Source organism: Coregonus clupeaformis, chromosome 25 (assembly GCF_020615455.1).
Source record: "Coregonus clupeaformis isolate EN_2021a chromosome 25, ASM2061545v1, whole genome shotgun sequence".
Classification (NCBI taxonomy): Eukaryota; Metazoa; Chordata; class Actinopteri; order Salmoniformes; family Salmonidae; genus Coregonus; species Coregonus clupeaformis.
This window is the reverse complement of record NC_059216.1, coordinates 36,311,296-36,336,462: the sequence shown is the minus strand read 5'-3', so window position 1 is coordinate 36,336,462 and position 25,167 is coordinate 36,311,296. Positions and strand designations below refer to the sequence as shown.

The window sequence follows — 25,167 nt, the reverse complement described above, 5'->3', positions numbered from 1 at the left end:
AAGATTCCAACATCCCAAAGTGGATAATGAAAGAATATTTCTACTTCAAAGAATGTGGGAAATGATCAGTGGGGACTTAAAGAACAATCATGTCAAATGCGTTACTATGTTGTGATGTCATTAAAGACGGTGGAACAACATAACTGTATCTCTGGGGGTGTACACTTCCCAGTTATGAGGTTTGCATCTAATTGTTGTATAAAACGAATGATTAAGTATAATAATACTTTTGTGAAGATAACAATGTGATTTTAGCATTCTAGATGAGATGATTGTTTTCCATATTGAGTTGTTCTCAGTCAGTGGCCACGCCCAGATGAGCACAAACATGATGAAACGCCCCCTTTTCTATTTTTGTATAAAACCCCTCGTGACGAAATTCACATAAGACCCGCCGAAGTACAGCGCGAGCTGACTATGGCAAAATGGTTTAAAACTACAACTCCATTACCAAAGGAAAAGACCAAGCAGACTACGGTATAAGCCGGATATTGCGAATGGTTGAATTTCTACCAGACCAGGAAACGTGAAGCTGAAGCTACACGGTTTAAAATGGTGAGACCAGAAAGACCAGAAAACGTGAGACGTTAGTCCGTGCGTTTGAAATGGTGAGAAACTCTGAAACTCTCAATCTCTACAAAAGAAGAAGAAACTCACTAGACCGTAGCATTACCAGTCTGCAGCTGGCATGTATAGTCGTCTAGAGAACTTTCACTAAAGACAAGAGTTGGGAAGGACAATCCCTCTCAGACAACCGTTGGTACATCTGAAGTATCTATTCTAACAGATCAACTCTACAAACTACAGGGTACGCTGAAGTAGCCATTCTAACCACCACTACGACCAGAAACTCTACCAAGGACATTGGGATCTCCGGTGGGCAACCCAGTCCTACATCATCAACTCAACTATCGAGGACAGCTACACGTAAATACATGTTGCATTTCCAATCCGAATGAGCGGTTATTAGGGTTCTAAGCATTTGTATTTCCGTGAGCGTAGTTTCCAAAGTAACAACGAAAGTTTGAATCTCTGTCGCTCCCTTCCACTCTGACCCCTCCTTCTAACCAAGCATTCATGCTATTGTTAGTCCAGTCCACTAGGGACCTGTTTCCATTGTATTACATTAGTAATCAATAACCTATGTGTGTGTGTGTTTGTATTCTGTGTTATTATTTAGTTAGTTAGTAAATAAATAATTATGCCAATTTGTGCATCGCTGATTCATCAATAAGGTTAGGGTTCTTGCAGGTTCAAGGATTATGCGACGTTCAGAATGAGACTGATAAGAGGTAATTATTTAATAAGTGACTGTTATCGATATATAACATAGATCTTCTAAGAGTTTAATTCGGGAGATGGTAACTCGTTAAACAACTTATTCCGTGGTGCCCTATATTCCTAATGAGTTAATTGTTACATTATTAATTTAATTGAGTGACAATTAAACATAGTTAGTTGATTCGATAAATAACAGTCGCCCTATTAATGAAAGTAACGTCATAATACCCCCGTACCTTGTCACAACACAACTGATTGGCTCAAACGCATTAAGAAGGACAATGCAAATAGTCTGGGTAGCCATGATTAGCTGTTCAGGAGTCTTATGGCTTGGGGATAGAAGCTGTTAAGAAGCCTTTTGGACCTAGACTTGGCGCTCCGGTACCGCTTGCCGTGCGGTAGCAGAGAGAACAGTCTATGACTAGGGTGGCTGGAGTCTGACAATATTTAGGGTCTTCCTCTGACACTGCCTGGTATAGAGGTCCTAGATGGCAGGGAGTTCAGCCCCAGTGATCTATTGGGCCGTACACACTACCCTCTGCAGCGCCTTGCGGTCGGATGCCGAGCAGTTGCCATATCAAGCGGTGATGCAGCCAGTGAAGATGCTCTCAATGGAGCAGCTGTAGAACTTATGAAGGATCTGAGGACCCATGCCTAATCTTTTCAGCCTCCTGAGGGGGAAGAGGCATTGTCGTGTCCTATTCACGACTGTATTGGTGTGTTTGGACCATGATAGGTCCTTGGTGATTTGGACACCGAGGAACTTGAGGCTCTTGACCTGCTCCACTACAGCCCCGTCAATGTGAATGGGGGCATGTTCGGCCCTCCGTTTGCTGTAGTCCACGATAAGCTTCTTTTCTGGCACATGTTGAGGGAGAGGTTGTGATCAGGCCTACCACCATCATGTCGTCGGGCAAACTTAATGATGTGTGCGGGGGAACAGGGGGTACAGGAGGGGACTGAGCATGCACGCCTGAAGGGCCCCTGTATTGATGGTCAGTGTGGCAGATGTGTTGTTGCCTAACCCCACCACCTGAGGGCGGCCCGTCAGGAAGACCAGGATCCAGTTGCAGAGGGAGGTGTTCAGTCCCAGGGTCCTTAGCTTAGTGATGTGCTTGGAGGGCACGATGGTGTTGAATACTGAGCTGTAGTCATTGAACAGCATTCTCACATAGGTGTTCCTTTTGTCCAGGTGGGAAAGGGCAGTGTGGAGTGCAATAGAGATTGCGTCATCTGTGGATCTGTTGCTTTGAGTACGCGTCCTGTTAATCCGTCTGGCCCTGCGGCCTTGTGAACGTTAACCTGTTTAAAGGTCTTACTCACATTGGCTACGGAGGACATGATCATACGGTCATTCTGGAACAGCTGGTACTCTCACGTATGGTTCAGTGTTGCTTGCCTCGAAGTGAGCATAGAAGGCATTTAGCTCGTCTGGTAGGCTCGCGTCACTGGGCAGCTCTCGGCTGGGTTTCCCTTTGTCATCCGTGATAGTTTGCAAGCCCTGCCACATCTGACGAGCGTCAGAGCCGGTGTAGTAGGATTCGATCTTAGTCCTATATTGACGCTTTGCCTGTTTGATGGTTCGTCGGAGGTCATAGCGTGATTATAAGCGTCCGGATTAGTGTCCTGCTCCTTGAAAGCGGCAGCTCTATCCTTTAGCTCAGTGAGGATGTTGCCTGTAATCCATGGCTTCTGGTTGGGATATGTACGTATGGTCACTGTGGGGACAACGTCGTCGATGCACTTATTAATGAAGCCGGTGACTGATGTGGTAAACTCCTCAATGCCATTGGAGGAATCCCGGAACATATTCCAGTCTGTGCTAGCAAAACAGTTCTGTAGCTTAGCATCCGCTTGATCTGACCCCTTCTGTATTGAGTGTGTCACTGGTACTTCCTGTTAGAGTTTTTGCTTGTAAGCAGGAATCAGGAGGATAGAGTTATGGTCCGTTTGCCAAATGGGCGGGGGAGAGCTTTGTATGCGTCTCTGTGTGTGGAGTAAAGTTGATCTAGAGTTTATTTCCCCTAATTGCACAGGTGACATGCTGGTAGAAATTAGGTCAAACGGATTTCAGTTTTCCTGCATTAAAATCACCGGCCACTAGGAGGGCTGCCTCTGGATGAGCATTTGTTTGCTTATTGCCCTATACACCTCGTTGAGTGCGGTCTTAGTGCCAGCATCGGTTTGTGTTTGTAAATAGACAGCTACGAAAAATACAGATGAAAACTCTCTTGGTAAATAGTATGGTCTACAGCTTATCATGAGATATTCTAACTCAGGCGAGCAGAACCTTGAGACTTCCTGGGAGAAAACGAAGGATGGATCAACAACATTGTGGTGACTCCACAATAATGACCTAAATGACAGAGTGAAAAGAAAAATACAAATATAGAGAATAAAAAATATTCCAAAACGTCATATGTATGCAACAAGGCACTGAAGTAATACTGTAAAAAACACGGCACAGGAATACACTTTTTGGCCTAAATGCAAAGCCTTATGTTTGGGGCAAATCCAACACAACACATCACTGAGTAACTGCCTCCTTATTTTCCAGCATGGTGGTGGCTGCATCACGGTATGGGTATGCTTGACATCGGCAAAGAATGGGGAGTTTTTCAGGATGAAAAGACACAGGATGGAGCTACTGTAAGCACAGGCAAAATCCTAGAGGAAAACCTGCTTCAGTCTGCTTTACACCAGACACTGTAAGAGGAATTCACCTTTCAGCAGGACATTAACCTACAACACAAGGCAAAATCTACACTGGAGTTACTTACCAAGAAGACAGTGAATGTTCCTGAGTGGCCAAGTTACAGTTCTGACTTAAATCTGCTTGAAAATCAATAGCAAGACTTGAAAATTGCTGTCTAGCCATGATCCCCAACATATTGACAGAGCTTGAAGAATTGTGAAAAGAATAATGGATGCACACAATAAAGGTGTGCAAAGCTCTTATGAGACTTACCCAAGAAGACTCACAGCTGTGATCGCCGACAAAGGCATTTCAAACATGCATTAACTAACATGTATTGGGTGAATACTTATCTAATCAAGGTATACTAGTGTTTTATTTTTCATTAATCTTAAATTTGTTTTATAAATGTTCTTCCACTTTGACATTACAGAGTATTTCGTGTAGATCGTTGTGAAAAAATGAAAGAAAGAAACAATTAAATCCATTTTAATCCCACTTTGTAACACAATAAAATGTGAAGAAATCCAAGGGGGTGTAGACTTTCTATAGGCACTGTACTTTCACCTGAGTGTAGTGTTGTGTACCTACCCTGATGACATAGACTCTGACATATACTGTAAGTACTATTGTAGGCACACAATAGAGAGTAGTGTACCTACCCTGATGATATAGACCCGGACTAGGACGTTGATTGGGTCATTAGTTGGAATGTTCTGGAACATGCCCATGTTGGAGTCAAAGCCCATCTCCCTCTGCATCTCATCTGATACCGGCACTTTGTACATGCACAGAGAACCCTGAAATACAAACAGACATGCACAATTGTGGTGATATTTAACACAATAATGTACCCTATCCAGTTCCTACCTAGCCTGGTCCCAGATATGTTTATGCTGTATAGACATCATCGTTGAACAAGAACTATAGGATTTGGCTATACTATATTATACAGTCTATGTACAGCACAAGAAGATCTGGGACCAGGATAATTCCATCTCTCTTCCATCGCCGACAAAAAATAAGCTACAAAGAAGGGAACACCCTCTGTGTGAAAGGGGTTTTACTTTGAATTTGCCAATAATCCTGTCTTCATCCGCCATGTTCTGGTCGTCGTCGTCTCCAGCCTTCCCTCTGAACAGGTTGAAGGTGTGAAGCCAGTCTTCAAAGTTATCAAACTCATTCTCCAGCTCCTTGGGGTACATCTAATGAGGAAATACGAAAAAGTACTCTATACATTAAAAACATAATTTCTAAAAAACATATTTCAACATATAAAAAAAAAAAAAGTATATAGCACTTGACCCACTGTCCAGACTTTCTTAAACTTAGAGACAGGTTCCAGTGGGTAAAACTGGGCTAAAGTGTTTGAAATTACAATTCTGGTTGTAATGACATAATTTCAACCAGTTTTGCTCGCTGGGGCTCACTGTTGAGTAGCCACATACCTGTAGCTCATCAATTTTGTGCTTTTTCTTCTCTGGCATGTCTCCAGGCCCAGCCCTCTTCTTGTCCTTCTTTCCCTTGCCTCTCTTTCCTTTGACAAGAGAGTCATCAGGTTTGATCTCTGAGAATAGGTTAGGAGTGAGGGGTGAAGGGATGAGGGTGAGGGTTGAGGGTGGAGGGATGGAGGATGGAGAGGAGAGGTGGTGCACAGCAAGGCACTCAAGACATGAATTCCACATGAAAGTTGCCAAACCAATGTATTTTGGCCACTGTATACACAATATGAACAGTATATACAGTGAATGCCAGTGCAACAGACAGAATAGCTAAGACAACATTTACCCCAATAGGAATAGGTCTCTAGCTTAGCTTATGAGTATAAACTTTATCAGTAAACTTGCATATCTAGATACACCATCATGCACACAATCTCTGCATAAAAGTGCATTTGGGATTCCAAAAGATTTGTTTCAGTTAGTTTTCTATAAATATTTTATGTATGATGTTATGTCAAAGCTATACATAACAATGTATAAGTGCTTTCATGGCAGGCATATTGTAATATACCTGCAATTGAGAGCAGGAGGAGGTCATGATATGAGATATGAAGTGATGGAAATCATGGATTCATGTTTGTGTAAATGTATGCAGTGATGAACTATGACAGAGATGTCAGGGGTTATGTGAAGGGTTAGTGGTATGGGTTGTCATGATTTGAAGAGGACAGTGTAGTAGGCATATGAAAGTGGACATAGCATACAATCTGATAACATGATCATTCCCTTTGACTGCAACAATTATATTCTACTTTAAAGTCTCGATCAATATGCAGAGATTCATGATTATGCTGGACTATCTAATCATGCTGGACCATCTACAAGACATAGTATCTACTTGTCAATATCTACCAAATTAACAAACATCAACAACCTAAACAGGACATATTGATGATACATAATACGATGTATATTTGCATGAAATGTGTATAGATATGGCCTAGATGTAATACATTTGCTGCTCTTGTGTTTTCCACATTAGTTTAGGATTGTTTTTGTTACCTCCGCCCTCAGCAGCAATATCCTGGTCCTCTTTCTCCTCAGCATCCGCCATAGCTGCCTCCTGAGCTTTGAGAATCTACAGAGTAAGACACACAAACCAATAATATCAAATACATATACACAGGATCACTTTTTTAATTCAATTCTGAGTATCAAAATGTAGCCATTAGATGATTATAATGTTTAATTGTATAAAAGTTAACAAAATGTCATTTTCACAGATGGCCTCACCTCCATCAGAGTTTCGATCGAGGCAAAGTACTTGGACCACCAATCCAACATGCTCTCATCAAACTCCTCCTCCTCCACCTCGTCTCCTCCCTTCTTCCTCTTCTTCTTCTTCCCTCCCTTCTCGTCCTCCTAAAATATCAATGCAAGTTTAGTTTACAGGTTGCAATAGCCCTTTTACTGTTAACTACTGTACAACCTTTACAAATAAACTGTCACGTACAAATGCTTTTAACATTGCTCCTACAATGAGAAACAGAAACATTTCCAGATCAACGTCGTAACACCTACCTCAATTTTAACCACAGCATCAGACCCCTGGAAAATACCATACAACATATTATATCAATCATATTACAACTCAGTTAGGATATTTTATTAAAGTGTATTATTAAGGTTAACATTAATTTAATGGTGTGAGATCTTACAGAGTCCAGCTTAACCATGGTCTCCATCTTCTTGATGGTGGGCTCTGGCTCATAGTTGACAATGATCTCCTCTGTGAGAGGAGAAAGACTGCATTAGTATGTACAAATCAAAGTGTAAGGGCACAGCAAGGCGTGTGTGTGTTTGTTTGTATGTGTGTGTGTGTTTGTGTGTGTATGTGTGTGTGTGCATGTATGTGTGTGTACCTTGAGTGTTCCAGTTGTTGGCGTGCTTGTCTGCTGCCCGGTAAATGAACTTGCGTAGGGTGGTGACAGCATGGTTCCCCACCAGGGTGTAGCGTCCGAACGCTCTGCAGTCCACCACTCTGATGTTCAGGGGAGGGTGGAGTAGCTCGTTCTCAGGCAGGTCCTGGAGAACAACAAGTTCACAATAAATGAATGGGCCACATTTGGCACAATTATGGTGTCATTTCCTGGTTGTAAAATGGTTGTCTGGTTAAGAAGACGTCATATAACCAGATTACAACCAACTGACCTCTATTACAATAAGGTAAAGATTTCGTTTTCATGATGACATCACAATGTCGTGGGAAAGTCGTTATATTTTGGTTGTTATTAGGTGAGATAACCAGGTGAACGATGGGAATGATTTTAAAGAGAACTTACCACCTCAAACATCTTGACCAGGGTGCCAAAGTTGGGATTTTTCTTGTAGTTCTGGATGAGGGAAGACTGGACTCCTTTACCGGCACATTCTATGTCCACACGAGGCCTGTCCACCGTGGCTAGGTTGACTCTCTTCAGGTCCCTCAGGCCCCAGAACAGCACCTACATTTCAGTATCACTTTATTTAAAGGGTACCTACATAAGGACTTCATAACACATTTATAACCCATACATACTACATTCATAAGCAGTACATAAGCGTTTCATATGTTACATCAACATTTACAGTGCAATATTTACAAATACACTGCCTGTATTTCAAGGCCAAGAGGAGTTTAATTCCCACCTCGATCCTGTACTTGCTGAGGATTGGTCTGATGCCCAGAGGGACAGGTAGGATGGGACCACGGTCCATGTCTGTAGGACCATCGATGGGCGGCAGGTCAGCTTTACCATGAGGACCAATCTGAAACATGAACAGACATAATATAATAATAATATTATATATGCCATTTAGCAGAGGCTTTTATCCAAAGCGACTTACAGTCATGCGTGCATACATAATATTTCTGGGTGGCCCCAGGAATCAAACCCACAATCCTAGCATTGCAAGTGCCATACTTGACCAACTGAGCCATACAGGACATTACTGACATCAACATTACTGATCAATTTGGGTCTAATCAAAGCATTTATAATCACACGACTGGCAGATATTATGTTTTGTTTGACTGTTATTAAAGGCCCAGTGGATTTTAAAGTGTGTGATTTTCCTGTGTTTTGCATATATTTCCACACTATGAAGTTGGAATAATATTGTGAAATTATGATAATAAAGAGCTGTTTGAAAAGACCGCCTGAAATTTCTGCCTGTTTTGGTGGGATGTAGTTTTGGCATTCCATTCTGATATCACCATGTGTTAAATTAGTTAAATATGCACTATGCAGAAATCGCTCCGCCATTTCCCGGTTGAAAAAATTTGAATAGTTTGCTTAATTTCAGTATATGTGACAAAACAAGCAAGTATAGTGTAGAGAATGATTGTACCATCTAAACCGCTGTAAAATATATTTTCCATAAAATATTGTATTTTCAGCTGTTTGAAGATGGTGTACAAAACCTAAAGTAAAAGACGCAAAAACAAAACTTAAGAATGGGAAGCATTGAAATAGCGCACATAGAACAGATCTACAGTTTTTTAGACTTGTTTTCAATTATAATAACAGGTCTATAACACACATTTCTATGTGAAGTTGGTCGGTTCACTCAGACCACTCCCAGACAGTCCTAGCAATATTCTTGCTTGAGAAATTGCCCTTTGCTAAGAAGCTATTTTTGTTTCTTTTTGACCATTTTAATTTAAAACAATCACAGTAAGGTACTTAATAATGGCTGCATTGGACCTATAACCTAGGAAATCTCGGAATACATCAACTTTGAAAGGCAACTTGAAAGTCAACATGAAAGTCAACTTTCAACTTCTACCAACCAATTTCCCTCTACTCTGGGACAAATAATGTGGAAAGTTGATCTATTGCCAGGCTCACCTGCAACAGTTCGAAGGCCGCCAGCATCTCTCCAGCAGTGCAGTTCCCCCTATAGATCTGGTAGTACTCTAGTTGGGGAGGGAAACGCGGAGGTCCGTAGTGTTCATCAGCCATCTTGGTTATGGGCTTGGCGAAGGTCCTGCCCATGAACTCTGCTTTGCCCTGGAGTCACATCATAACAGGAAGACATGGGAGACAATCAAAATATAACCCTGAACCTTCTGTGGTAAATCAAAGTCCACACCACATCCACAAATATTAAGGTTTAAATATTTGAAAGAATGGTCTCTTTGGAATAATGTACCATCTACAATCCGAGGAAATTGGCCGGAGTTTACATTACAAGCGTTTGAAGAGAAATATGTGATATTTAAAAAACTATATCATAAGAAATACAATAAAGGGTCTTCATGGCACGTCATTCATCAATATGTTAAGTATGGCATTAGCTTTACCTAACACAGAAGCATGGCTTGACAATGCACATGCTTCAAAGCTCAAGAAAACACAACAGAACAATGAACAACTAGCCTGGTTCCAGATCTGTTTGTAATGCTTTGACAGCTCGACCATAGGAGTTATCTATATGCACAAACAGATCTGGGACCAGGCTAGAAAACAATGACAAGACACCCAAACATAACCACTGTACCACATAAGCAACAAGCTTTCATTGAAGGAATGCAAGAGGGATAAGGCTGATGTCCAGTGAATTTGTATTTTCAGCTAAATCTTATACCTCTTGCATGACTTGGGCAAGGCTCTCCAACCCTGTTCCCGGAGAGCTAGCGTCCTGTAGGTTTTCGCTCCAACCTTAATCTAGCACACCTGATTGTAATAATTAGCTGGTTGATAAACTGAATCCATATGGCTGAATCAGGTTCGTTACAACTGGGGTTGGAGCAAAAAACTTCAGGAGGGTAGCTCTCCAGGAAGTGGGTTGGAGAGCCCTGCCTTGGGGCATAATTCTATTTCAAACCTTCAATCAGAATTCAGTTCACACTCTACTTATCCCGAGTAAAGGTCATCCAAAACAATGGTGTTCAGGAATAGATGATATGATCATCAGTTGAGTCAACATATACATTCTTTCAAATATGATTCATAACAATTCTGTAAAATCTGATAAACATATAAGGTGTCACATTCTTTTATAATGATGCCAACAAAATACATACTGCAGTATCTCTTTCAAATGCAGAGCCTAATTCGTATTTGAATGACATGTCATTTATGTTACTTAGAGGACTTGAGCAGCAAGGAAATAGTGGTCTGGAAATCTAAATGACTGTATGCATTGTCAGATGATCAATTGAAATTCAGATAGAATCTGTTATGATAGATCTGTTCATGAGTTCTAACCAGGCATTATGCTTACCACCGTGTCCTGGTCATAGATTTCTATGACGATGATGGGAGGGTCGTCCCTCAGTTCTCCGACCTCTCCAAACAGTTCTATGTTGTCAAACACCATCAGCTGGTCCCAGGTGGGGCACAGTGTCTCATTCAGCACCTGGGCAGAGAGTTATATTCATTCATTGATTCATTAATTCACTCACCATCTTGTTACTCCCATTCACCATTCTGTACCACGTAATTCTTATATGGACTATTTAATTACTGGACCAAACTTCACCGCTGTTCAAAGATGATAGTTATATTCGTGGAATCACTGTATTTTGTAATGAATGAACGAACAAACAAACAATCAAATCTAGTTGTCCTACCTCTGTGACCTGGCTGTGTGTGGAGAAGAAGACCCTGGCGAAGGGGTCTGAGAGGCCGCTGCTGTCTGCTGCAAACAGGCTGCGAGCCTGGTACATATGGACCCTCAGCTGGAAGATCTGCTTCACTGTGGAGGGGGGAAGATCCACAAGCATTTATCAATGAGATCCTCTAGTTTCCCTTATTCATAGTGATACAATATGTGCAATATTTTAAAAGAAAATACATTCCGATTCAAGTTCAAAGCTCCCTGATGGTCTGAGGGCACCGGGGTAAGTCCGAGGGATTTGTCTATTCAAATCTTTCTATTTCTATGGAGATATGTACACATGCATGGGACATTATCATCTCCCTTACTCATCTAGACCACAGATAATGTAAGCACTTATCCATGAGATTCCCTAGTTTCCCTTATGCGTAGTGATCTATGTGGCTCATCGGACGCCATCGGTCTCCCTTACTCATGTATGTGAGGCTGATGGGGGGAGCAGACTGCGAGCCAGGTCCTTTCAGCATCTTGTTCTCCTCAAAGCCATTGGGCAGCCCAGACAGGAAGTCCTTCCTCTGACGGTTCAGACCCAGCCACAGGTAGATCTCTGTCTTAGCCTGCACTGTCCAGCCAGCTGCCCCAAAGCCCTTCTTACCAGGCAGCTGGGATGATGAGGCAAATACATGAGTGAAAAATCAGATGGACACATCAGTAGTGATTCAGAACTAGTGAAAACTGAAAAAGGGATGGCTGTAAATAATACAATCTTTGGATTTCAAGCAAAATCAATGAGCCCACAATGGAAGAGGAAGTATGCATAGGTTTGGTTTTGGATGTCGAGTAACTATGCACAGACCTTGAAGAAGATGGTTTTGACTTTGCCACAGTCCTTCCCAGTCTCCTCCTCCACCCCAGAGTACAGGATGTCTTTGGAGGGGACACGGGCGTAGGCAATACGCTTGTTGTTACTCATCATCCAGATGTAGATGTCAGGGATACTGTGCTGCGGCTGCAATTACACATAGAGGAATCAAACAACCAATCAATCTAAAAAATATTTATTGGAAAATGTGTAGTTCAAACATATATACATATACGATAAAATAAAAGAAAGACGAACAAAGACTTCTAGAATGGTATCAATAGTTTTAGATGTATTAACAATTATGTATGTACAGTATATGCACCCCTTACTGACTTACCTCGTCAGCTAGGAACCTGAGCTTCTGGAGGAAGTTCTGAACCAGCTTGACCTTATCCCTCACTGTATTCTTCTTCACCTGCATCCTAATGGTCTTAGCCTGCTGACCTATGCTCTCCTACAAGCACACACAATGAGACAATCATCATTTTTAGCACACAAACACAAGATGAATCAATAAGATATAAATAAAATCAAATTTTAATTTTCACATGCGCCGAATACAACATGTGTAGACCTTACAGTGAAATGCTTACTTACAAGCTCTTAACCAACAATGCCGTTTTGAGAAAAATAAGTGAAGTAAAAAAAGAAGAAAATAACAAAATAACAAATAATTAAAGAGCAACAATAAAATAACAGTAGTGAGGCTATATACAGGGGGTACCGGTACAGAGTCAATGTGCAGGGGCACAGGTTAGTCGAGGTAATTGAGGTAATATATACATGTAGGTAGAGGTCAAGTGACTATGCATAGATAATAAACAGAGAGTAGCAGCAGTGTAAAAGAGGGGGTGGGGGGGGGGGGGGGGGATCATATCATCTATTCCTGGACAATGCAAATAGTCCGGGTAGCCGTTTGATTAGCTGTTCAGGAGTCTTATGGCTTGGGGGTAGAAGCTGTTAAGAAGCATTTTGGATCTAGACTTGGCGCTCTGGTAACGCTTGCTGTGCGGAGCAGAGAGAACAGTCTATGACTAGGGTGGCTGGAGTCTTCCTCTGACACCGCCTGGTATAAAGGTCCTGGATGGCAGGAAGCTTGGCCCCAGTGATGTAATGGGCCGTACGCACTACCCTCTGTAGTGCTTTGCGGTCAGAGGCCGAGCAGTTGCCATACCAGGCGGTGATGCAACCAGTCAGGATGCTCTCGATGGTGTAGCTGTAGAACCTTTTGAGGATCTGAGGACCCATGCCAAATCTTTTCAGTCTCCTGAGGGGGAATATGCTTTGTCGTGCCCTCTTCACGACTGTCTTGGTGTGTTTGGACAATGATAATTTGTTGGTGATGTGGACACCAAGGTACTTGAAGCTCTCAACCTGCTCTACTACAGCCCCGTCGATGAGAATGTGGGCATGCTCGGTCCTCCTTTTCCTGTAGTCCACAATCATCTCCTTTGTCTTCATCACATTGCGGGAGTGGTTGTCGTCCTGGCACCACACGGCCAGGTCTCTTACCTCCTCCCTATAGGCTGTCTCATCGTTGTCAGTGATCAGGCCTACCACTGTTGTGTCATCGGTAAACTTAATGATGGTGTTGGAGTCGTGCTTGGCCATGCAGTCATGGGTGAACAGGGAGTACAGGAGGCGACTGAGCACGCACCCCTGAGGGGCCACAGTGTTGAGGATCAGCATGGCAGATGTGTTGTTACCTACCCTTACCACCTGGGGGCGGCCTGTCAGGAAGTCCAGGATCCAGTTGCAGAGGGAGGTGTTTAGTCCCAGGGTCCTTAGCTTAGTGATGAGCTTTGAGGGCACTATGGTGTTGAACGCTGAGCTGTAGTCAATGAATAGCATTCTCACGTAGGTGTTCCTTTTGTCCAGGTGGGAAAGGGCAGTGTGAAGTGCAATAGAGATTGCATCAACTGTGGATCTGTTGCGGCAGTATGCAAATTGGAGTGGGTCTAGAGTTTCTGGGATAATGGTGTTGATGTGAGCCATGACCAGCCTTTCAAAGCACTTCATGGCTACAGACGTGAGTGCTACGGGTCGGTAGTCATTTAGGCAGGCTACCTTAGTGTTCTTGGGCACAGGGACTATGGTGGTCTGCTTGAAACATGTTGGTATTACAGACTCAGCCAGGGTCAAGGTTGAAAATATCTGTGAAGACACTTGCCAGTTGGTCAGCGCATGCTCAGAGTACACGTCCTGGTAATCCGTCTGGCCCTGCGGCCTTGTGAATGTTGACCTGCTTAAAGGTCTTACTCACATCGGCTACGGAGAGCGTGATCACAAAGTCGTCCGTAACAGCTGATGCTCTTATGCATGCTTCAGTGTTGCTTGCCTCAAAGCGAGCATAGAAGTCCTTTAGCTCGTCCGGTAGGCTTGTGTCACTGGGCAGCTCGCGGCTGTGCTTCCCTTTGTAGTCCGTAATAGTTTGCAAGCCCTGACACATCCGACGATCGTCAGAGCCGGTGTAGTACGTGTCAATATTAGTCCTGTATTGACGCTTTGCCTGTTTGATGGTTCGTCGGAGGGCATAGCGGGATTTCTTATATGCGTTCGGGTTAGAGTCCCACTCCTTGAAAACGGCAGCTCTACCCTTTAGCTCAGTGCAGATGTTGCCTGTAATCCAAGGCTTCTGGTTGGGGTATGTACGTACGGTCATTGTGGGGATGACGTCATCGATGCACTTATTGATGAAGCCAGTGACTGATGTGGTGTACTCCTCAATGCCATCGGAAGAATCCCGGAACATATTCCAGTCTGTGCTAGCAAAACAGTCCTGTAGTTTAGCATCTGCGTCATCTGACCACTTCTGTATTGAGCGAGTCACTGGTACTTCCTGCTTTAGTTTTTGCTTGTAAGCAGGAATCGGGAGGATAGAATTATGGTCAGATTTGCCAAATGGAGGGCGAGGGAGAGCTTTGTACGCGTCTCTGTGTGTGGAGTAAAGGTGGTCTAGAGTTTTTTTCCTCTGGTTGCACATTTAACATGCTGGTAGAAATGAGGTAAAACGGATTTAAGTTTCCCTGCATTAAAGTCCCCGGCCACTAGGAGCGCCGCCTCTGGATGAGCATTTTCTTTTTTGCTTATGGCCTTATACAGCTCGTTGAGTGTGGTCTTAGTGCCAGCATCGGTTTGTGGTGGTAAATAGACAGCTACGAAAAATATAGATGAAAACTCTCTTGGTAAATAGTGTGGTCTACAGCTTATCATGAGATATTCTACCTCAGGCGAGCAAAACCTTTGAGACTTCCTTAATATTAGATTTTGTGCACCAGCTGTTATTTACAAATATACACAGACCGCCACCCCTTGTCTTACCGGAGGCAGCTGTTCTATCTTGCCGATGCACCGAAAACCCCGCCAGCTGTATGTTATCCATGTCGTCGTTCAGCCAAGACTCGGTGAAACATAAGATATTACAGTTTTTAATGTCCCGTTGGTAGGATAGTCTTGATCGTAGCTTGTCCATTTTATTATCCAATGATTGTACGTTGGCTAATAGGACTGATGGTAGAGGCAGATTACCCACTCGTCCCGTATGGCTCAGTTGGTAGAGCATGGCACTTGCAACGGCAGGGTTGTGGGTTTGATTCCCAAGGGGGGCCAGTACAAACAAATATGAAAATGTATGCACTCACTACTGTAAATCACTCTGGATTAGAGCGACTGCAAAATATGTAAAATGTAGTAGGAGGGCCATACAAACAAGTCTTACAATGCATTCTAACCGTATTATACCTGTAGGCTTTAAATAAAGTGTTACCCACAAAGATCGTATATATGTAATTCTGTGGTGTTACCAACATAATATATAAAAATATCACAATAATCTTTGGATCAGGTGTGCCGTACCAGTTCCCTCATGCAGGACTTGAGTCTCTCCTTGTCCAGCTTGGTCCTCCCAGTCTGATTCTGGTCTTTGTTAGCCAGAGTCAGAAACTGACTGAAGAAATAATTAAATGTTAGCCAATTCTGCATCCCAAATGGAATAGGGTGCCATAATTGTGTAAGTAAGTAATATGGGGAAGTAAGTAATATAGGGAAGTAAGTAATATAGGGAAGTAAGTAATAGAGGGAAGTAAGTAATATAGGGAAGTAAGTAATATAGGGAAGTAAGTAATATAGGGAAGTAAGTAATAGAGGGAACAGGGTGCCATAATTGTGTAAGTAATTGTAGAAAGGGTAAGTAGAGACCTGCATCCGTTGCCGAGATCCTCCAGGACCCCTCTCAGTCTGCGTTCAGGATAGGCCTTCTCCGTCTTAATGACCTCCTGAACATCGTTCAGACCCTCCTCCTGTTGACACAGTGTCATAGACATGTTAGAACATTACGAGTATGCTTTAATAATGTTGTTGATTGTGAAAATAATAGGGCTGGTAATTGCCAGGGACCTCACAATACAATATTATCACGATACTTAGGTGCCGATATGTAACTGTATTGATCTTTCCCCCATCACTAGAAAATTATGTTGTAATTATGTTGTTTTTACACATTTTTATGGGTATTAAGGTGATTGACTGACTCACCAGTTTATCTGCGATGTTGTCCATGATGTTGGCATTGTACAGTCTTCTTCTCTGGTCCTGCCACCAGCTCTTGATGTAAATACATGGCTTCCTCTCAAAGTAAGGCAGGTGGAAATAGTTTCTGAAGGTTTGAAATTAATAAAGAGAGACACTGAAACCTGACCTAGTGAGACCTATGATCCGGTTATAGTGAACGACAATCCCAGCAGGAAAACTAGCTGAAGTGATTGTTACAACAACTAGCAGAACTAACGTAATTTCAACCAGCTTTCCCCGCTGTAGTATTCTGCTTATGTGTGTGATGGGATCTGACCTGTCGGTGATGACCGGTTTCATGGGCGGGGTGGAGGACACTGAGACCAGGTCATTATCATCTCCCTCCTCTTCATCACTGGAGCCTTGGATCAGCTCTGACTCCTCTTCATCTCCGTCTCCCCCACCCTTCTTCCCGCTACTCGACTTGGGTTTGGTCACACCGTCAATTTCGCTTCCATAGTTACCTAGTTAAAAGACGCAAGTTTAAAATATGATTATGAACATGGCAATATACAGATCATCAAGGGTTGCCACCCGGACCCAGATTATGCTTAGTCATGGATTTCTTTATATTATTCATGGAGAATCTTCATTGAGGGACGGTTTCCCAGACACCGATAAGGCTAGTCCTAGACTAAAAAACCCAGGACTAGGCTTAATCTGTATCCGGGAAACCTGCCCTACATGTGCTACCTGCTGCCTTAGTATTATGTTATAAAGTGAAGTCAGTTTTATTGATATAATAGGGCTGAATTCGAACCTGAGTTTTATGTGGCTTAACTTTGCATAGCTCATGCACTGATGTCAAGGGGAGATGAGTGAGTATTGAGCTACCAACCTATTGTAACCTCGAAGCTGATTGGTTTGTCCCCGATCTTCCTGTCAATCATGGTGGCCTCCAGGAACGCCCCGAAGAGGAAGAACTCCTCTACTTTCCCTGTGGCGCTCTAGATTGAGAGGCACAAAGATGAACATGGACATACATTATAACAGGAATAATTATTCCACCTTCCCAGTGGCATTCTGGATGGATAGGGAGTAAAGACACAAAGATTAATATGGAAAACATTTTCAGGAAGAACACCTCCACTTTCACAGTGGTGTTCTGCATGGATGGAGAGACAAAGATTAAAAGGAAACTTTTGACAATGATGCCCTTTATCTATTTCTCCAAAGTCAGATGAACTAGTAGAGACCATTTTTATGAGTTAGAGGTAGTTTCACGAGCCAATGCTAACTAGCGTTAGCGCAACGACTGTTAGTCTATGGGTATCTACTAGCATGCTAGCATTGTCATTCTGTCATTGCGCTAACACTAGTTAGCATTGGCTTGCGAAACTACCTAACTTCCTTCATACTGGACACAGAGACATAAAAATGGCATCCACAAGTTCATCTGTCTCTGTATCCCATTACAGTTTTTCTCGATTGCTAAGACACATTTCTTGAAAGCTGCTCTCCTTTTCTCTTAACGGTGAACACAAAACCCAATTTTCAAGCTACATTCACAAAACCTCAGACTCTTCTTGCAAAACCAAACTTTCACCTCAAAACAGTTCAATCTGTGCTCAAAACTGAACTATGTTGTCAAATCGTGCCCCGAGTCAATCAAAATTAAAAACACTACTGAACAGTCACTAAACACTACGTAGAAAAATAGAAAACACAATGCTCAGGACATGAAGCTGGAGAAATAAATGTTTATTGTTCACTGTAGGCTAAATGCATGTTGCAAAACAAAAAAAAACTGTGCATTTAGCACTTGTACAAAAATATAAAACAGAAATCTTGTGCATTTACATGTAGCACTTGTAAAAACAAACAGAAATCTTATGCGTTTGCCACTTGTGTACAGTAAGCCCATGTAAAAATAAAGTACAAAAATATACAAATAAGTGCATTACTCAGCCACAGCATCATGTCTCCGTACTGGGTCAGGCCACAGGACTTCATCCACATCACAGGCCACATTTTGTCTGGCCAGGCAACGGGGGAAAAAAATCCTGGCATGCCGTATCCAGGCTTGGCATGCCTCCACACCTATGTCACCACAGGCAAGTCCCATGGCTTGCAGGAGATTTACCCTGGTGTAAGGTTGGCGTTCATATACCTTCCACCGCCATGAGGAGAAGAATTCCTCAATGGGGTTTAGGAAAGGGGAGTACGGTGGAAGGCAAAGATTGATAAAACCTTGGTTCATATTGTACCACTCTCTAACCTGGAGGGCTCTGTGAAAACTCACATTGTCCCAAACAACAACATAGATGGGATGCTCATCCTGCTGCCCTAACAAAGCATCTCGCATGTGATTGAGGAAAATGAGGAGCTGGTGAGTGTTGTAGGGCCCCAGGTTGGCATGATGGTGGACAACCCCATGATTGCTGATGGCAGCACATAATGTGACATTGCCACCACACTGCCCAGGAACACCAACAATGGCCCGATGGCCAATCACATTACGGCCTCGCCTTCTCCTTTTGGTGAGATTAAACCCAGCTTCATCCATGTAGATGTATTGATGGGGTCTTTCCATTGCATCCAGTTGAAAAACCCTCTGTAGAAATAGATATAGTTTTGTAAGTGATACGGAAAAAGTGATTTAGGCCACTACAGTAAATCACTACTTAGAGTAATCAACATTGAATGTGTCTGGATATATGCCAACCTGTACATACTGGAATCTTTGCTCTTTGACTCTGTCTGAGTTGCGATCAAAGGGCACTCTGTATAGCTGTTTCATGCACAGTCTGTTGCGCTTGAGGACACGATCAACAGTAGAGAGGCTGACACTGTTGATACCCTCAAAATTTAAATGGTCCTCAATGATCTTCTGCTGAATTTCGCTCAGTTTAATGGCATTGTTCTCACGGACCATATCAACAATTAGGGTCTCTTGGTGTGGGGAGAACATACCTGTCCTCCCACCCCCATGTGGCAGTCTTTCAATTCTACAAAAAGAGAACATGGAGTTACAAAAATATACATGGAATACTAGGCCTACAAACAGTTAGACCAACCCTCCATTACAATACTACAGTACATTGGTACAGTGATGTACTGAAACATACATTTACTTACAGTATACTGTGGTACAGTATATAGTATGTCATACAGTAATTGCTGTCAACATTTACATACTGTACTATAATGTCAAAAAAGGTAATTACCTGTTCTCTTCTCTAAATCTTCGGATTATGGTGGACACAGTGAATCTACTGATGTTTGGTTGTACCCTTTGTCCAGCCTCCCTCATGCTCATACCATGGACAAGAACATGGTCAATCACAGTAGCTCTGATTTCATCAGATATTACTGTTCTTTGTCTTCGCTGACCACCTCGACCACCTCGACCTCCTCTCACACGAACTCTTCCTCTCAGATTTCTATCCATTGTAGGGCCTCACAAACCAGTGCTCTCTGAACTGGCTTACTGTATATGTTCCCTCACATCATTAGCCACAAGTGTGATCAATTTTGAGTTGTTGTGTTCAAGTGGTGACACCTGTGCTCTAATTGTGTTTGACTTTTGTCACCTGTGCTCACCATTATGCAGCACGGGTGCATCACAATGAAAATGTGTTGGCAAGTTATGTCTAAACAGGTGAAAAGTGCTTATGGTTTTGCCAAAAGAGTGATTGATTCAATCAGTGGGTTCAGGCAACTGAGCATTTGGTTCAGACAATAGGGTTTAGTGTTTTAGCAATTGAGAAAAACTGTAATATGGAAACCCTCATCTGTGATAATTAAGCAATAAGGCCCGAGGGGGTGTGGTATATGGCCAGTATACCACGGCTAAGGGCTGTTCTTATGCACAATGCAACGCGGAGTGCCTGGATACAGCCCTTATCCATGGTATATTGGCCATATACCACAAACCCCCGAGGTGCCTTATTGCTATTATAAACTGGTTAACAACGTAATTAGTAAAAATAAATGTTTTGTCATACCCGTGGTATATGGTCTGTCAGCCAATCAGCATTCAGGTCTCAAACCACCCAGTTTATAACTGGAGATGTATGTCTTGAGAATGCTGTGATGTGTCCTATATGGTGTCTGATGTATGAAAATATAGTGTATGAGAGTTTGGTGAGTATTTCAATGATGAGTATGAAAATACGGTGCATGCAGAGCTCTGGTTCAGGACTAATAATGTAGCATCAGCGATCAGCTTAATAAAGATGATCAATCATTTAGTCAGATTGCACCGTGATGACCTGTATGTTGTCAGCTGTGAGTCAAAATAGGAGGGTTTATCTGCTTGAGCACTCACCCAAGAGAGAGAGTGAGAGAAAGAGACACACAGAGAGACAGAGAGAGAGAGACAGGAGACAGAGAGAGAGAAAGAGAGAGAGAGAGAGAGAGAGAGAGAGAGAGAGAGAGAGAGAGAGAGAGAGAGAGAGAGAGAGAGAGAGAGAGAGAGAGAGAGAGAGAGAGAGAGAGAGCGAGAGAGACAGAGAGAGAGAAAGAGAAAGAGAAAGAGAGAGAGAGAGAGAGAGAGAGAGAGAGAGAGAGAGAGAGAGAGAGAGAGAGAGAGAGAGAGAGAGAGAGAGAGAGAGAGAGAAAGAGAAAGAGAGAAAGAGAAAGAGGCAGAGACAGTGTGTGTGTGCATGTGTGTGTACGGGCAAGCGTGTGTGCATATTTACATACATGCATGTGTGTGAGACCCACCTCTGAGATGTTGGGCACCCCCTCCACCTGCACCTCGGTGGAGCTCATGATCTCAGGGGAGGAGGTGTCCAGGATCTCCACACCCAGGCTGACCAGCAGGCGGGCCCTGAAGGACACCCCCTCCCCCAGACCCTCGTTCAGGTCCTGGTGCTCGTCCATGATGGTGTAGCTACGAGTGGAGCCATACATGTTCACCCAGGCCGGACCCAGAGTGGGAAGGAAGCCTGGCAGAGAAGAGTATGGGTGTTAAGAGCATGGCAATTTGGCATGGTGGCGCAGTGGTCTAAGACACTGCATCGCAGTGCTAGCTGTGCCACTAGAGATCCTGGTTCGAATCTAGGCTCTGTCGTAGCCGGCCGTGACCGGGAGACCCATGGGGCGGCGCACAATTGGCCCTGCGTCATCCAGGGTAAGGGAGGGAATGGCCGGCAGGGATGTAGCTCAGTTGGTAGAGCATGGCATTTGCAACGCCAGGGTTGTGGGTTCGATTCCCACGGGGGGCCAGTATGAAAAATAATGTATGCACTCACTAACTGTAAGTCGCTCTGGATAAGAGCGTCTGCTAAATGACGTAAATGTAAGTGCTTTTGGAGATTGTGGCGGTAACACAGCCAACTCCGCATCACACACTGGCAAAACGCAAAACGCCTCTCTCGGTCGGTTACACTTGGTCAGACTTTTTCATAAGGTAACACTTCCACAATTTGCTCCAGCTGGGACTTGTCACCTATTGCACTTTACTTTATAAAAAATGAAAGACACAGAAAAGAAAAAGAAAGAAACACAATACAGAGTATCTTCTGAATTAAGGGAAACATTTCTGCACTGAAGCACCTTTGTCTCCATCATTGGCGATCTTTCTCAGGTCAATGAAGTGTGTTCCGAGGGCCACGTCGTTCACTTTGTCCGAGTCTCGGATCTGGACCTTCATGCGTTTGCAGAGTGGTGGAAACATCTCAGTGATGACGATCTGCTCGTTCCAGATTGGCTCGTAGCTGCTTTTCTGGATAGATGTTTTCCCCTGGGATCACAAAGCAGTCCACTTAAACAGTACAATAAAACAAGTTGTGCCCATTGCATATAACATAACATAGCATAATATACAATGGTGAGAGAAAGTTTGTGAACCATTTAGGATTTTCTGCATTTCTGCATAAATTTGACCTAAAATGTGAACAGATCTTCATCTAAGTCCTAATAATAGATAAAGTGAACATGATTAAACAAATAATACAAAAACAATTTAGTTATTGTGCAAATTGGTCCAACATTCAATTTCTTTGTCGGAAAAAGTATGTGAACCTCTAGATTAATCAGCTCAATTAAGTGTATTAAAGTAGTCAAACGTTTAGTATTTGGTCCCATTTTCCTTGAATGCAATGACTACATCAAGCTTGTTTTGGTAGTGTTTTGGATTATGTTTTGCCCAATAGTAACTGAATGGTGAGTGATAACTAGAGTAATTTTCTTTATAAGTGAGTAGATGAGAGGTTTCTGAAGACTTGAATGAATCACGAATAATGATGAGTGAGAAAGTTACAGAGGCTACAACAAAACATATAACATCTCACCATTACCAATAACAGGGGAGGTTAGCATTTTCTGGGGGGGTATGATCTTTTTGCCTTTGTAACCTTCTCATACATCATTATTAATGATCTATTCAGAAACATCTTCTATTCTTAATAACAATAAAAGTGACTCCAAAATGGTAGATATTATTCACCATTCAGTTCCTGTTAGGCAAAACATAACCCAAAACAAACTGCAAATGCATCCAATGAGTTTGTAGAGTCACAAGCTTGATGTAGTCATTGTGTGCAAGGAATATGGGACCAAATACTACACTTTTGACTACTTTAAATCACTTAATTGAGCTGATTAATCTAGAGGTTCACATACTTTTTCCGACAAAGAAGTTGAATGTTGGACCAATTTGCTCAATATAAAAATGAAAAAGTACAATTGTTTTTGTGTTATTTGTTTAATCATGTTCACTTTATCTATTATTAGGACTTAGATGAAGATCTGATTACATTTTAGGCCAAATGTATGCAGACATGCAGAAAATCCTAAAGGGTTCACAAACTTTCTCTCACCATTGTACTTTAACATAGCATAGAATAACATAATGTAACATAGCTTAACATAACATAACATAGCATAGCAACAGAAGAGTGCTATAACTTACCCTCTGGCCAGCGAAGAGTACTTGTACATAAGGGTCCACAAGGTCCTTGTTCTCCCCTATGAAAGCCTTTTTGACATTAGCCATGATGCTGGTGTTCATCTTGGGAAGGCCCTCGGCTCTGTAGATCTTCACATAGTAGCGAGCCCACTGACGCTCCGCGGGAACCCCCTCAGGTAACAGGAGGTTACTGAAACCACAGAATTAAAGACAAACACTTGTAACACATTGCATTGTATCTCTATCACTAAAAACAGCAATAGAAAGTAATCAAGAATTGTGAGATGGGAGAGCTTTCACAGGACTCTCTAGAGCTTGGCCTATTGCTGCTTTTATTACTACAGTATTACTACTACAGTTTTACTACTACAGTATTATTACTACATTATTACTACTAAAGTATTATTACTATAGTATTACAACTAAAGTATTACTACATTGTTACTACTAGAGTATTAGTACTACATTATTATTACTATAGTATTACACCTACAGTATTACTACTACAGTATTATTACTAAAGTATTACTACTACAGCATTATTACTACAGTATTACTACTACAGTAGTATTACTACATTATTACTACTACAGTATTACTACTACAGTATTACTACTACAGTATTACTACTACAGTATTATTACTACATTATTACTACTACAGTATTACTACTACAGTATTACTACTACAGTATTACTACTACAGTATTATTACTACATTATTACTACTACAGTATTACTACTACAGTTTTACTACTACAGTATTATTACTACAGTATCATTACTACATTATTACTACAGTATTACTACTACATTATTACTACTACACTCATATCCCCAGTAATATGTTGGTCATTTTTACCCTTCTATGTCATCGTCATCGGTTTCGGTGGCCTTGTGTGGAGTCTTGATGTTGTCTCCTTTCCCCACGACAGCGATGTCACATTTAATGTAACCTTTGCACCCGGCAGTGATGTCATCAGGGTCAGAGAGAAGGGCCCATTTGTGGAAAAACTGGTGTTCTATTAGACAAAAATCATTATAATAAACGACATTCATATGTACAGTATACTGGTCAGTACCAGAGCCATACAGTATAGACATAGGTCACTAGTAGCTACTGTGTTTCCTTCTATTTCTCCCTGACCTGGATGCGAGTAGACAGTGCCTACATCCAGTTTGAAAGAGCCAACCAGAGTCCCACTACGCAGCAGGTTCTTGGAGTGGATTACCTGAGGGATGGATGAGCAGAGTGAAGATTGCAATGTGCATCAATAATATGTGACCTGAGTTGAATATTATGAATGACTGTATAAATAATGGACACATTGATTCCCATGGCTCGCCGTTCATTTAGATAGGGAGGGGAATTATAGCGTAACTGTTTGTTTGTGTTGTGGTAAAGCTACTCACCGACAGCTTCAGGATCTTGTCAAACATAACATCAGGTGGGACGTGGAAGTCAAAGACAAAATACTAAAAGAGAAATGTGACATAAAATAAATGTATCAGTGTAATGAAGTGTTCTGTTAAAATGTGTAGCTTTATTGAAATTATACATGTAGCTTTATTGATGACTATACATGCAATTACAATGCTTTAGACCTTGTCATCATCATCAACCTCCTCCTCCTTATCATCATAATCATCATCATTCCAGGGCAGGTTGGCTACCTCATTGTAGTATGGGCAGTTTGTTGACTCCTTCATCTGAGTGTACTTCTTATCGTCTCCGATCTCCACACAGACCACTGGATCCATGTTCAGCCCTACTAGCTGCCTGGCCTCTATGATGGTAACACTAACCTGGTAAAATAGGGTTATCATGTATCAACACTCTTTAGTGTAACCATTTT

At 42.2% G+C, this 25,167-nt stretch overlaps 1 protein-coding gene across 1 annotated transcript in view; it reads right to left on the bottom strand.

Moving 5' to 3' along the window:
* LOC121538933 (otoferlin-like) overlaps positions 1 to 25,167 on the bottom strand; it is a 42,859-nt gene that overhangs the window by 16,640 nt on the left and 1,052 nt on the right. Inside the window, exons 4-31 of the mRNA XM_041847092.2 lie at positions 24,986 to 25,117; positions 24,725 to 24,787; positions 24,459 to 24,543; positions 24,174 to 24,333; positions 23,316 to 23,502; positions 21,959 to 22,145; positions 21,125 to 21,348; positions 17,295 to 17,403; positions 16,734 to 16,920; positions 16,421 to 16,541; positions 16,085 to 16,185; positions 15,743 to 15,833; positions 12,225 to 12,341; positions 11,879 to 12,031; positions 11,495 to 11,684; positions 11,036 to 11,160; positions 10,687 to 10,821; positions 9,309 to 9,470; positions 8,107 to 8,226; positions 7,761 to 7,922; positions 7,341 to 7,503; positions 7,137 to 7,207; positions 6,994 to 7,026; positions 6,712 to 6,840; positions 6,481 to 6,556; positions 5,425 to 5,543; positions 5,044 to 5,181; positions 4,639 to 4,776 (exon numbers count right to left, since the gene is read on the bottom strand). Coding sequence (XP_041703026.2) covers positions 4,639 to 4,776; positions 5,044 to 5,181; positions 5,425 to 5,543; positions 6,481 to 6,556; positions 6,712 to 6,840; positions 6,994 to 7,026; positions 7,137 to 7,207; positions 7,341 to 7,503; positions 7,761 to 7,922; positions 8,107 to 8,226; positions 9,309 to 9,470; positions 10,687 to 10,821; positions 11,036 to 11,160; positions 11,495 to 11,684; positions 11,879 to 12,031; positions 12,225 to 12,341; positions 15,743 to 15,833; positions 16,085 to 16,185; positions 16,421 to 16,541; positions 16,734 to 16,920; positions 17,295 to 17,403; positions 21,125 to 21,348; positions 21,959 to 22,145; positions 23,316 to 23,502; positions 24,174 to 24,333; positions 24,459 to 24,543; positions 24,725 to 24,787; positions 24,986 to 25,117 — 3,678 coding nt within the window. The remainder of the gene's footprint in view (positions 1 to 4,638; positions 4,777 to 5,043; positions 5,182 to 5,424; positions 5,544 to 6,480; positions 6,557 to 6,711; positions 6,841 to 6,993; positions 7,027 to 7,136; positions 7,208 to 7,340; positions 7,504 to 7,760; positions 7,923 to 8,106; positions 8,227 to 9,308; positions 9,471 to 10,686; positions 10,822 to 11,035; positions 11,161 to 11,494; positions 11,685 to 11,878; positions 12,032 to 12,224; positions 12,342 to 15,742; positions 15,834 to 16,084; positions 16,186 to 16,420; positions 16,542 to 16,733; positions 16,921 to 17,294; positions 17,404 to 21,124; positions 21,349 to 21,958; positions 22,146 to 23,315; positions 23,503 to 24,173; positions 24,334 to 24,458; positions 24,544 to 24,724; positions 24,788 to 24,985; positions 25,118 to 25,167) is intronic.